Source organism: Humulus lupulus, chromosome 1 (genome assembly GCF_963169125.1).
Source record: "Humulus lupulus chromosome 1, drHumLupu1.1, whole genome shotgun sequence".
NCBI classification, from domain to species: Eukaryota; Viridiplantae; Streptophyta; class Magnoliopsida; order Rosales; family Cannabaceae; genus Humulus; species Humulus lupulus.
Window position 1 is genome coordinate 283,422,020 of NC_084793.1, and position 15,457 is coordinate 283,437,476.

General features: G+C 32.8%; 1 protein-coding gene across 1 annotated transcript; it reads left to right on the forward strand.

Moving 5' to 3' along the window:
- The first annotated feature begins 4,156 nt into the window (after positions 1-4,156).
- On the forward strand, positions 4,157-8,962 carry LOC133778296 (uncharacterized). Its single transcript, XM_062218182.1, has 3 exons — positions 4,157-4,497; positions 4,784-5,750; positions 8,654-8,962. The coding sequence occupies exons 1-3, from the start codon at positions 4,157-4,159 to the stop codon at positions 8,960-8,962; spliced, it is 1,617 nt and encodes a 538-aa protein (XP_062074166.1).
- Positions 8,963-15,457: the final 6,495 nt, after the last annotated feature.

Sequence of the window (15,457 nt, forward strand, 5' to 3'; positions counted from 1 at the left end):
ATAAGTATATAATTTATCAACTACAATCTACATGAAATTGTTCAGTTAATTTGTTAGAGGAACTGATGGACATTTTATTTTCATCTTTAGGTTAGAGTTTTATGCTTTAATTAAAACTCAATTTTTTTTTAATCTCATTTTATTATCAATAAAATAATATAAATTATTTTCGACTTGCAATATTATTTTACTCACATATTTTATTTTTATGATTATTTATTTAATATAAATTTCTATTAAATCTCGATCATATAACTAATCATATTTATAGTGACGTAATCACAGTGTAATATAAATTTGATTATATGTTCAAAAATAAGTTAGTCCCAATATTAGTTAGTGTACATGATTTACACTGACTTGTCAATCTAGGATATGATCTACTTATACATTGTAGCGTTATGTTCTTTTCAGAACATTAACAAAGTAGATAAGATCGGATGTATTTATTACATTGTACTTGACTGATATTGACTGTAGAGAAGATAAAAAGACATACTGTTATTATCTATTCTAGTCATATCATATAATTGACCATATGTCAATTCAATCTCAATTCTGAGTAGTTAGTATTCTACAGATTGTGCTATTTGAGTTCTTTGACTTGTTCGTTACCAGCTTACCATACAGACTAGTCCATACTTACATTTTGGGAACTCCGTAATATAATTGAGTGGGAGTATTAATTATAGATATGAATATCTATAGCTTCTGATGAAGAAGTAAAACAACGATTTCTTTTTAGTTTAGTTCGAGGTCCTAAATGATAGAGATCTCATTTCAGTAATTAATATTAGTTTACTAAAATATCATTTCCAAGAAACTAAGTGTTTTAAGGATAAAATACAATGGGGGTAAAACAGTATTTTAGTCTCATCTCATTGTAGATCGTCTATAGAGGATTGAGTGATAATTATGGTTGTAACAATGAATAACTAATAACGTATCTATATTGCTTATAGAACGTTCTATGAATTTAATAGTGCAATTCTGAGTCTTTAGTAGAGTCACGATGAATTAATAAGTTAATAAATTTATTTGTTAAATTTATGATAACTTATTGGTAATTGATTTCATAGGTCCATGATCCCCACAACACCATGGATAAAATCATCTAAATAGTCTCAATTAATTGATAATCATCAATTGAAATTATTAAAGTTGACTATGTCAATTTTGGATAATATCACATAGTTATGCAATTTAGAGAATAAAAGAGATTTTAATGCAGATTTATTAATTAAGAAAAATTGGTGTCCAAATTAATAAATAAGTTTAAATCAAAGTTCAAATTATAAATAATTTGATAAATAATTTAAATAATTATTTAATTAATCAATCAATAGAAAATAATACGGGTTTTGAATTAAAGTTTAACGGGCTTATAATTAAATGAGAAATTTCACGGGCCTATTGCCCATGAGAATTTCGACCTAAGGGCTGATTTTACCTATTTTTTTATTGATTTTTTAATTAAATAAGTTACCTAATTGAACCTATAAAATGAATACTAAGTGAAAGTTGAAAAAAAAAAAAGAACAAAACATCTAGTTTTTTATACTTTAGGATTTTAGACTATCTCCACAATAAAAGTAATTTTCTAAGCCTCTATATTCTCTTATCTTATTCTCTTTGTATCTATCTCATGTGTTGAGAATTGTCCATTCTAGTCTAGGTGATTCTAAGAATATTGTGGAAGAATGTGAAGAAATTTGAATATTGGTTCAGTTTCTTGGTGATGCCCTGCGACATAAAGAATATAAAAGTTAGAGAAATTGAAGGAAGAACTTATTCATTCCGCTACATATAATGTAAGCGTTATTATTATTATCTCTGTTTAATTCAATTATAGAAACATCTTCTAGGTTTTTATATTAATTTGTTTAATATATGATTTACGTAAAAACAAATAAGATCATGTATATATATATATATGTAATTCCTAACACTTTATTCTTTTAATTTATTTTAGTTCTTTGCTTTTTACAAAATTAATGATTTATTTATATAAATATATATTTTTACATTAGTTAGGTATTAAATTATTTAGTTAGTTAGAATCATTAATTTATATCTTTATTCTTTTTATAAAATTCTTTGCTTAAAAAAATTAACAATGTATATATATGAGTAAACAAAATCACATTATTTATTGCATATCACCATAATTTAATATCTTTAAAAAAATAATAGTAATTATATTATCCCTAAGGTTAGTGTATACACTGTCTCTAGTGATAATATAATAATTATTATTTTTTAAAAATATTAAATTTTGGTGATATGCAATAAATAAGGTATTTTGTTTACCTAAACATATATATAATAGTTAAATAAGAGATGAATACACATATTTTCTTATTTTGCTGTTTATTTATTTTTTAATGAGAAATTGCTGATTTTAATTTCTCTAGTAATTAATTAAATAATATATATTTATATATATAAATTTTTGTTGGATTTAATTTTTTAATTAAATAATTAAAATTTGATCAATAAACTTTTTTATTTTTATATTAATTTAGAATTTTTTTAGTATTTTATTATATTAACATTCATAGACATTTTTTCTAAAAGAAAATTAGAAAAAGAAATAGTTAATTTTAAAACTATAATGGACCATATCATTATATATAAAAAGGGTGTATCTAAAAAATTATTGGTCTAACAGTTTTTCTATTTTAAAAAAAAAAAAATTATCATATTATATATATATTTTAAAAGGGTTTATACCTTTTAGGATCTAGTATTTTTTTCGATTACCTGTTTGGACCACATGTTTTAAAAAAATCATTTTTAGATCCTATATTTTGTAAAATTGTTCAAATAGACCCTTAAACTCAATTTTGATGAAGAAAAAATTGAATATAACAACACCGTTTTTAAGCAGAATGATTTTATATTTGTTTTGAATTGTTAGTTTGGTGAATTATTTGTGATTTCAGTTGAGAAAACTTTGATCAAAATCGGATTTAAGATTCTATTTGAACCATTTTATAAAACATATGATCCAAAAAGTAATTTGTCAAAACACATGGTCCAAACAGGTTATGAGACAAAACACAAGGTCTAAGAAGATATAAACTCATTTTAAAACTATAAATGCTTTGATTTAATATATCACATTGTTTATTTATTTAAATTTATATGATAATTGAAAAAACGTAATAAAATTAAATTAATACATTTTTTTAAATAAAACTAAAAATTACATGTTAGCTTTTACATAATATATATATATATATACTAAACATAAATAAATTATTTTCGTTCGTCTTTCATTTTTGAGATTAAGTCCTTCAATTTTGTCTTCTTCTTTTTTATTTATTTCTTAATAAAAATAAGTAATTTATTTATTTAACAAAAGACTAAATAATAATTTTGCTATATAGTTTAGTAATTTATATTTTCAATTAGGATAGAGTGATATTTTCACAACTTTTTACTATCTGTTTTCTTGTTCTATACATTCATTATTTCATTTAATTATTTCCCTTAATTATTTCCTACTTTTGTTTTGACCATTTAGTTTCTCCTCTTATCCCTTCTCCACCTCCTATTGGTGCATCAATTAGTACTCGTGATATTGGTATGAGTTCTTTTGTGGCTATGGGTTAGGCTAAGCTATTGGATGACTATCCACCTACTTATGATGGTATTTTTGGTATGGTTTTTTTTTTTGTCCCTTTTAATTCAGTATCTTTCCCTTGTTTTATCTTTCTACTTTTGACTCTAATTCTTTTTATTGTCTACTTTCTTTTGCTGCCAATTCCACACCAATGGATAACATACCAGTTAGTGTGGTGGTAATTGAACCAAATTCTTTGGTTTCCGCAAAGATTCAAGCCAAGTCTATGGACGACTTTCCTTCTGATTCTATTAGAGTATCACTAAGTCATTTAGCATACTTGTATTAGGTTATTGATTAGTTAGTGATATCTAATTTCTATTTTAGCCTAAGTGGTTCATTAGTTTCTGTTGTACCAGTTGCCTATATATATGACAACAGCCCCTTTTATACATATAAGTTTCATTAATAAAGAGATATTTCTTTTGTTCTTTTTCTCTGTTTTTCCTCTGATTCTCTTCTAAGTGCTCTTGCACTAATATGGTATCAATGCACATCTAAGATCTTCTTCTCCAAAGATCTGCATCAATGGCGCGCACACATCGCTCTTCAAACCCAAAAGCTACTTACAACATCCATGCTCGTGATCTCCCAGTCAATGGTGATCTCCAATCGACCATGGCAGACAGCTCCACAACTCTCTGGCAACCCAATCGACCAGTTCACGAAGACGTCTCCAACTCGTACTTTCTGAGCTCAGGAGATCACTCCAGACTTCTTCTCGTTTTCAAACTCCTTAATGGCCCTAACTTTCAGTCTTGGAAGAGAGTCATTTCCATGGCTCTTGCTGCCAAAAACAAGACAGTGTTTGTTGATAATACTCTCTCGAAACGTAATTCTTCTAATCCCCTTTTCAGTTCTTGGACCAGGTGTAATAACATGGTCATGTCCTAGCTGCTACACTCGGTCTCTTTCAACATTGCTCAAAGCATCATGTTCTTTGATCTTTCCTCTGATATGTGGAGTGACCTTGCTGACCGTTTCAACCAAGGGAATAGACCCATAATTTTTGAATTGAAGACCAATCTTCAAGGTCTTCATCAGGGTGATCACTCGATCACATCTTACTTCACCAAACTCAAATCCATGTGGGATGAATTGAAGGAATTTCAACTAGCTCCTCACTGTTCTTGTGGTGCTTTGAAAAAAATTCAGTGATTACTTCAACCAAGAACAAGTTCTCCAATTCTTGACTGGCCTAAATGAAAGCTACAACTCAGTAAGGGCTCAAATCCTTCTCCTCGATCCTCTTCAATCCCTTTCCAAGGTTTTTGCAATGGTTGTTCAAGAAGAAAGACAGAGAACCCTTGGTTCTTCACAAACCATAAGTATTGCTTCGACTGTCTCCAATCCATCATATCCTTCAAGAAACAAGAAACCAAGACCCACTTGTTCTCATTGCAACAATCCAGGTCACTTGGTGGACAAGTGTTTCTTTTTACCTGGATTTCCTCCTGGTTATGGTGACAAAAAGAAATCTGATAGATCAAACTCTGCTATCAATCACACAAGCACAAATCAGATTTGCTCTGCCCCTTCGGCCTCTACACTAAACCAAGCTTTGAACAATCACTGCCAGCAACTCATTTTATTACTCAATCAACAACTTCAGAGCAATGCTCCTCGGGTTGAACCCAATCGGGTCATAGAGACTCTCCAAGATGAAACCACTCCTGCACAAGTTGCATCAAACTTTTTTGGTAACCCTTCTCTAAATTTTGATGCTTATTGGGTTATTGACAGTGGTGCTACTCACCATATATGTCATGATTCATCATTATTTCACTCTTTTAGCAATTCTTCTTTTCCTCCAAATGTTGTTTTGCCTAATGGAGAAACCATTGCTGCCCATAATATTGGAATTGTTCATAACAAACATATCATTCTTACTAATGTTCTTTATGTTCCAAATTTCAGGCTTAATCTCTTTTCTGTCAATGATTTTCTCCAAGCCATATCTAACATCGTATCTTTTACTACTACATTATGTATAATCCAGGCACCAACCTGGAAATTGGAGATTGAGACTACTGAAAGACTTTACAATCTTTACATATTCAAGCAAGATGTTACCCATGTACCTTGCACAAAATTTTCTATTACTTGTACTACTTCTAATGGTGTAAACCTTTGGCGTACATGCCTAGAACACCCATCTTTGTACATTTCGAAATCAATCAATAAAAAGCTTGCTTTTTCTTTTCCAAAAGCTCACCATTCTCATTGTCAAATATGTCATTTGACAAAGCAAAAAAGATAACCTTTTCCATCAAATAATCATTTTGCTGAATTTTTTTTTGATTTAATACATTTGGATATTTGGGGACCTTTTCCCATCATAAGTATTGAAGGCTTCAAGTGCTTCTTAACTATTGTTGATGATAAATCAAGGTTTACTTGGACTTATTTTCTCAAAGCCAAATCTGATGTCAAAGACATTATTCCCTCTTTCTTCCAAATGGTTAACACTCAATTTTCTATCAACATCAAAGAAATAAGAACAGACAATGCAAAAGAGTTAAATTTAACATCTTTTTATGCAACTAAAGGGATCATGCACTATCATTCATGTGTTGATACCCCACAACAAAATTTAGTAGTTGAAAGAAAACACCAACACCTTTTAAATGTTGGTAGAGCACTATTATTTCAATCTCACATACCATTAGTTTATTGGTCATATATCATTAGAACATCAACATACCTCATTAATAGAACCCCTCCGGCTCTATTGAAAGGCCAAACCTCTTTTGAAATCCTTTATCAAAAGCAAACACTGTATGATCATATTCGAAATTTTAGCTGCCTTGCTTATGGATCCACACTCACTAGCTCAAGGCATAAATTCTCTCCTAGATGTCGGGCCTCTGTTTTTCTCGGGTACCCCGAAGGCATGAAAGCCTATTACTTATTAGATATAGAAACAAACTTAATATTCATCTCAAGGGACACTCAATTTCATGAAACCATATATCCTTTTCAAAGTCAACTACAACACACATACATTGATGATTTTTTTTTCACCAAATATCATCCCATCAATGATACTTCCTCAATCTACTCAACTGACTTTGATAAAAACCACAAAGTCCCCAACAAAACAAACTGTCACTCGCAAAGTACGCACTATAACCAAACTAGTCCATCTTAATGATTTTGTGTACCATTACTCTCATGCTTCCGCATCAACCTCACATCCTATATCTAATTTCGAGCTGCTGTCTTGAATACTCATACTATCCTTGATCCATAATCTTACAACACAAGCGTCACTTTATCCTGAATGGAAACAAGCCATGAAAGAAGAATTACAAGCTCTTGAGCATAATAATACATGGACTATTACTTCCTTACCTCCTGGACACAAGGCTATTGGTAGCAAATGGGTATATAAAATCAAATACAAACCCAATGGTACTATAGATCGATATAAGGCACACCTTGTTGCTAAAGGATATATCCAACAACAAGGGATCGATTATTTAGAAACTTATGCTCCAGTAGCTAAGTTCAATACCCTTAAACTCTTACTTGTCGTTGCTGCTTTAAAAAAATGGCATCTCCATCAAATGGATATTAACAATGCATTTCTTCATGGTGATTTGGAAGAAAAAATTTATGTAACGACCCAAAATGACTAATAAGGCTTAAGGGCCTTTATTAGTGTGCCGGGAGGGCATAATTGGAAGTTATGTGAATTAATGGTGAAAATGCATGATTATGTGATATGCATGATCTTATGATTATATGGATATGTGAAAAGCATGTTTATGAGTACTAGATAAGCATGCATGCCTTGTTTAGCTTGTAAGGTGTTGAACCCAAAAGAGGGTATTTTAATATTTATACTCGCATGTGCACGAATCGTTTCGGAATATAATGTTCATGTAAGTGCGAGGTCGAACCCATGGGAGTTGACTAACATCAAAAGAAACTATTTCAAACAAAGCAAGAAGACTCTAACCTAGTTCCAAATATTTGATGAGATTTTGTTTTAGAAAAATAAAAGACAAGTAATAAAAAGATTTACAATTAAATAGAAAAATGGTTTTCAAATGAGATATGTAAAATAAGATTATTAAGATATTAGAATCCACAAAATGCAAGTTCAATAATATTTATAAGTATATTGATTCCCAACTTTAGATATAGTTGAAATAAATCACACTATATTTTTTCAAAATACATTTTCTATTCAAGAACAAGTTACTTTCGAAAAGGTATGATTTTTCTTCACTTATATAAGATATAATTTCTAAGCATTAGTTGTGTTACAACCTAATGAAACTACAAAAAATCAAAGAGATTATGTTTAGGCAAAATATGATACTTATGCTCTAAGAATTAGATGTGAACAATTTAATGAAAAACATTTAATAAAAGAATATCATATTTTTTCATAATGAAGAACTAAGTATAATATGCTTTAACAATCAATAATAGATGAAAAATGCATATCTTTGATAGAAAAATCCATAAACAATGTTGTACAAATGAGAAATCAACATACAACAAAAAATACTATCTAGTTACATTTTGCTTCATCATCATCTTAATAATCTTGAAAAAGATTAGAAGCTCATAACTAGATTGAAATAAAAATTACAAAATAACATACTTGACATGCTCTTCAAAAGATGAAAATGGTAGAGAGAAAATAGTGAAAAGAAGAGAGAAAAATATGAAGTGTAGAAGATGTTGAAAAGATGAAGAAGAGCCATCCCAATGGTCTTACAAGACTCTATTTATAGGAAAAATATGAAGATTAAATTAATCAAATTAAAATAAATAAATTGATTAATTTAATTGTGTTGGGAAGTGGTAGGATAAATAGAGTAAGTGTAAGGGTATTGGAAAGATGAAATGTTTGGTTGGATGGAAGATTAGTGAAAGCCTAGGGTAAAAAGAATGAATTAGGAATGTTTATTTAGGTAAGAAAAAATAGGGAAAAGTGAATTGATATTTAAGTGAAAAGAAAAAAAACATTGGGAAGAAAAATGTGACTTTTGGCAATGTGGTTGGCAGATGGGAGGCAGTTGCATGGAGGCTACTGCTGAAGTGGATTTGGGCTGGCAGATGAGGGCAGGCCCACAGTGGGCTGATTGGAGCTGGGCCGAATGGAGGCAAGAGCAGCAGCTGGTGTTGGGGTTGGGCCGTGGGCCTAGAGGAAATGGGCTGGGGCAACTTGCTTCAGGTGCCAGGCGTGACTTTGGAGGACACGACTGGAGCTGTGCTGGCGGTTGTGAGGTGATGCTGGGCGCAGCTGGAGAAGCACCTGAAGGTGGAAGTTTGGTGTACGGCTGGGGTGAGCAAAGGGTTGTTGAAGGCTGCTAGCAGCAGAGAAGAGGGCCAGGCATTGGGCCTTTGAAAAATGCTATTTTTTCCCTTCTTTTCCTTGAAAATACCACATTTTCCTTCATTTTTCTTTCTTTTCAAGAGTAGAAATGATTCTTTACAAAATAAACATAAATTAAATTAAAACTAGATATTTTCAATAATAAAATATACAATAAAAGTTCCATGAAAATATTAATTAAAACTAAATTTACTTAAACATTTAAGCTCAAAATTGCATCTTTTTACTCCTAACTTAACAATGTTAATTTTAAATAATTAAACTATAACATTTTACAATAATATAACTATAAAAATACACAAAAATCTATAAAATCAAAATAAACCTAATAAATTCAAAATTACTTAAAAACTTAATAAATCAATTAAAAACTCAAGAATTAAGCAACAATTAGCACATAAAAAGTGGTAAAATAACTCTATTTTGTAGAGTTATCATAAGGGCATAATTGTAATTTTGGCCTGTTAGGGCATAAATGTGATAAACTGTTGAGACCACATTATTATGTGGATATATTTATATTGGCAGCGTTCGACATGAGACAATCCTAGGGAGCAAGTAGCGGGAAAAGTCACAACGGGACCCGATACTTGACTCGGGGTGAGTCAAGGGGGTATTTTGGCTATTAGACAGTTATTTGGATTATCGGGTTATGGAAATAAATAATTGGAGATATATTTGAGGTTAGGAAGCCTAGGTGGGAATACTGGGGAAATTTACCATTTTGCTCTCGGGGACATTTTTGGTACCTCGAGCCTAGAGATTAACTTAAGTAACTAAGACAGATAAAACAAATTAAGGAAAGCAGTAGAAGATATCCAAATCGACCCTTCTCTTTTCTCTCAAGGGAAACCACAGAATCAAGGAGAAGCTTGGTTGGAAACTCAGGGAATTGGGTTGAAACTTTGGGAGATTAGCTCATTTTTTAGCTAAGGAATTCAACAAAAATTGAGGTAAGTCTTGAATTACTTTCTTGGTCATTGAATTATGTAGATTTGGGCTAAGTTCTAAGTGTTTTGGGGTTCTTGATTTTGAAGATTAAATTGGAGCTAAAGCTTGGGAATTAACTCAGCAACTAGTTGGTGGTCTTACTCTTCAGCAAAGGTAAGCCTTTAATAATGCTTTAGCATATGAATTTTTGGGAATTACTGCCTGTTCTAAGGTGTTCATGAGCTTATGGCTTTCAAAATCAAAGTGTTATATCAGTGAGTTTCTAAGTTAGGTTCTTGTTGGGTTTTACTGTTGGAAACATGTTAGGATGTTTATGATAGTTGAATTACGTTATTAGGATGATTTTGGGTTAGTTTGGTTGAGATTTGATGGATGAAAGTGGAGTTTTTTCTGAGTTCGAAGGGATCGGGCCGCGGCATGGGAAGCTTAGAGCTGCGACCCATGTGTGTGTTCTGGGGAGGCTAGGCCTCTGGTTACGGGCGGACCGCGGCATGGAGGGCTAGGGTCGCGACTCTTAAGGGCATTTTTGGCCTTATGGAGATTTTAGGCACGGGAACCTAACCCAAGGTGCTCGGGATCAATTCCACTACCATGTTTGGTGGAATTCGATGTCTCGGAGGCTAGAACTTGGTCCGGAAACCTTTAATCATTTATTATTGATGGAATCCTTTATCATGGTTGTGATTAGGTGAACGCTTGGGCTCGGGGTAGGATCGTGCTTGGGGGTCGTCTTTCTTAATTAAAGCACTTGGAATTAAAGGTAAGAAAACTACACCCGTTTATGTGGATAGGTTGGGACTAAGTGTACCCTATATTTGTATGCACTGTTATATGATTGTGATAAACCATATGAATATGTTGGGACTAAGAGCTCCCTATAATTGTATGAATGTCATGAGGTGGTATTATGCCATGGGGACATGTGATAAACGACCTAAGAGTGCCAGAATCAATACTTGCGCACAGGGCGCGACTCAGCCACTAGTAGCTGAGGACAGCTTATTAATCACTGAGCTCGGTTAAGCTGGCTGGAGTCAGTGGGTATAATACTGGGGGCGGCCTAAGTGAGTCGAAGACAGTGGGTTAAATAGAGGGTGCGACCTAAGGGCGCTGACCCTAAATATTGTTTAATGGTTGCGATAAACTGTTGATTATGAACGTGATTATTGTCGTTAATCTGATGAATATGATATGTTGATTATCTGGATGACAAGTTGTTAATTTGTCGATTGTTATCACTGAACATGTGGACGTTATGAGTTGCTGAATACTTGGTTATACTTTGTGGAATAATTGGTTATTGAAATTGATCATGCTATGTTATTATGTTTTCTTGCTGGGCCTCGACTCACGGGTGATGCGTGGTGCAGGTAAATGCAAGGGTAAGATGAATTGACCATGGGTTGGAGAGCTCTGGGGGCGAGGTGTACGTTGTTAGCTGCTCGGCCGCCACGATCGAGGGATAGTACAGGGACGGAAACCTAAAATGTGTATCTTGCCATTAGAGTGGCTTGATTATTTATAACATTTGGAAATTCTGTAATTATGTCATTTAAACCTTGATTTGGGATCCCATGTACCAAACATTTATTTTAATGAAGATTATTTGTTTATAACCAAAATCTTTTAAAACCTAACTTGATCATGTCTTTAGATCACGTTTTTGTTTAAATGACTTGATTAGCAAGTCTCGCACTATTTCAAACACACATTGTAGTGGTCTTGGTTATCCAGGACGTTACAGTTTACATGGCCCTCCCAAAAGGTTATAATTTTTCATCTTCCTTTCCCAAAAATTCAGTTTACAAACTTCAAAAAAGCCTATATGGCTTAAAACAAACTTCACAACAATGGTATGACAAACTAAGTTCCACTTTACTTGATCATGGGTTCTTACAATCACCCTCCGATCATTCTCTTTTTACCAAAAATGAAAATGGCAATTTCCTAGCAATACTAGTCTATGTTGATGACATCCTAGTTGCTAGTAATGATTCCACTGCCATTTCTCAATTCACAACAACCCTTGATAGTAAATTTAAACTCAAGGACCTTAGACCACTTCGTTTCTTCCTCGGTCTTGAGATTGCCCGCACTACAAAGGGCATTTCAGTATCTCAACGTCCATTCACTCTTCAACTACTTTCGGATACTGGATTCCTAGGAGCCAAACCTGCTTCTACTCCTATGGAACCTAATATGAAATTAAGCACTAATAGTGGTGATCTCTTAGAAAATCCCACTTCATATCGCAGCTTGATTGGGAAGCTCATTTACCTCACTATCACTTGACCTGACATATCTTTTGCTGTCAATAAGCTAAGTCAATTCCTTAGTTCCCCTAGAATTCCTCATCAACAAGCTGCCTACCGAATATTACAATACTTAAAAGCTACCCCAGGCCAAGGCCCTTTTTTTCCTGCTAATTCTTCTTCTCAGGTGTCTGCCTATGCCGAGACCAGCCTCAGTGTACAAAACATTCAAGTCAAACTATTGCCGTTTCTATTGCAGATGTGTCCCTGAATTCAGATTTAAATTCGAAGGGTAAAGCAAAAGTGTTGCATGGTTCATCAACTCTTACGTCAACTGATTGTTCCATACTAGATGTTCCAGCAGTTCCTTCCGCAAGTGGAGGCAAAAGAACAAAAGTCAGTGAGGATAACCCCTAAGTACTCAAAATAGATTACTGGGACTGTCTGCTAGTATTGTATTTAATTTCTATTTTTAAATTCTCTGTTTCGAAAGACCTTGTGTTTTTAGATGGATGTTTAAACACTTTCTTGCTATCCTTTTTTTAATTTCTCAGTTTAAAGACTGCTATTGTTAGATTCATATATATAAAGTTTATGCTATGTTGGTTCTTGTGTGCGACATACTCTGCTTTTCCCATTTCAACACCATCTAAATTTACTCAGGTTGGATGCTCCTTAAATCTAGATATTACTTATTAAGAAACGTTGTAGTTTCTACCACTATTCAATTTAATTCCTCGACTCAGAAAGTAGTAATAAGTTATATTTGGTTGTGCTTTGTTTATTGTTTTTCAACTGTGTACTTCTTTTAAGAAATATTAGTGCGTGTATTAAGCATAGTTTATACCTCTATATTGACTTGCCATAATCATAATAGCTTTGGATGTACAATGATGATCAATCTTTTATTTAATATAAATGCAGTGATTTACTTAACAGTAGAAACATATTATTCAATATAATATTTGAATGATCAACATTCTCAAACTATATATTAGAATGTTTTATTTAGAAGTATACTTAATATAATGAGTCCATTTATACTGATTATACTCATTTTCTGTAGGGACGGCTTAGAATTTTAGCATTATACAACAAAAAAAAAAAGGTTTTTTTCATTGATAAAGAATTCGACATTCATTTTAAAATGACTTATTTAGTAAGTTTTCCATATAAACTATCTTCTCCATTCTTTAACAATTTATTCTTTACACCACGAGATACAATTTTCTTCTTTCCAATGATATCATTGGATAATTTTCTAATATAATAACATTTTATTATTATCCAAAAAAATGACTGATTATCAACTAACTGTTAATTCAAATTTGAAATTCAAAATATATATTTATTCAGCAATCATTCCGTTTCTGTTCAGTTATATTATATTTTTTATTTTATTCTATCATTATCTCATTTTCCTATTTTATTTTCGCTTTTCTAAAAATTTATTTTTTTGAATTATCTTTAAAAATCGAGATAAAGTTTAGATTTTAGGGAGAAGAATATTTGTTCACCACTTTATTCGCCCGGTGTTTCATTTATGTATATATATATATATAAACTATACAATTGACTTTCAGCCTTAGCTCTTTACATGTGTAGATAAGGACTCCTCAAAATCATAACACCTCAAAATCATAACAGACAAATTATTACAAATCAATTACAATAAATATTTCCTTTAATTAGGATAACTTAATATTCTAGACAATCACACAGCTGGACACCCTTTATTGTAGGAATAGCCGATATCATATCTTTTCACCACCCCTCAAACGAAGGGGTGATATTTGCACACCGAGTTTGCCTATCGGCATTTGAAAATTTGAGTGAGACAATCCTTTTGTTAGACCATCTGCTACTTGATCCGAAGATGGTATATATCTGACCTCCAATTCTTTCTTGAGCACTTTGTCCCTCACGAAGTGCACATCAATTTCAATATGTTTCGTTCTTGCATGATACACAGGATTAGACGCCAATGCACTAGCACTCACATTATCACACCATGTAATTGATTTGGCTGCTAGTGGGAACTTTAGTTCTTTCAGTAGAGACTCTATCCACGTAATTTCAGCTGCTACATGAGCTAAAGCTCTATACTCAGATTCTGTGCTTGATCTTGCTACTACTGCTTGCTTCTTCGATGACCATGATACAAGTGAGTCACCAAAATAGACACAATAACCAGCAATTGATTTTCTATCATCTGGGCAACATGCCCAATCCGCATCTGAATAACCTGTTATACTCAACCGATCACTAGGCACAATGTGTAGTCCATGTCCAACTGTCCCTTTTAAATATCTCAACACTCGCTTGACTCCACTCCAATGAACTGTTGAAGGTGCTTGTAGGAATTGGCTAAGTTTATTTACGGCATATGCTATATCCGGTTGAGTGTGGCACAAGTATTGCAAGGCACCCATTACACTTCTGTAGATGGACGAATTCATCAGTTTTTCTCCCTCATTAATAGACATTGGCTTGCCTGCTACAATGGGAGTCGGACACGACTTCAGATTTTTCATCCCATACTTGTCAAGTATCTCTTCAATGTATTTAGATTGTGTTAGATAGATCCCTGTTTCGTCTCTATATACTTCAATACCGAGGAAGAAGTGTAGTGGTCCCAAGTCCTTGAGTGTAAAGCTCTTGTTCAAGGTTGCTATAAACTCATTTAGTTTGCTGGTATTGTTCCCAGTAACTATGATATCATCCACGTAGATCAGTACTAGCAAAATCACATTGTCTTGATTATAAACAAACAAGGAATTGTCTGATCTTGAGTTTGTGAACTTCCAAGTCAGCAGAGTGTTTTTGAGTCTCTCGAACCAGGCTCGTGGTGCCTGTTTTAGACCATACAATGACTTGTGCAACTTGCATACATAGTCAGGTCTATCCTTGTCTTCAAAACCATGAGGTTGGACCATGAATACATCCTCTTTGAGATAACCATTTAGAAAAGCATTGGTGATGTCCAATTGTCTTATTTGCCAATTTCTAGAGACAGCTATGGTCAAGACAATTCTCATAGTGGAAGCCTTAATCATGGGGCTGAAGGTTTCACCAAAGTCTATCCCTGGACGTTGGTGAAATCCCTTGGCAACCAAGCGTGCTTTGAGTCATTGGAGAGAGCCATCTGCATTTTTCTTTATCTTAAACACCCATTTTTTACCAACAAGATTATAATGGGGAGAATTTGGGACAAGGGACCAGGTCTTGTTAGCTTGTAAAGCACTTAATTCTTCTTGCATTGCCTTACGC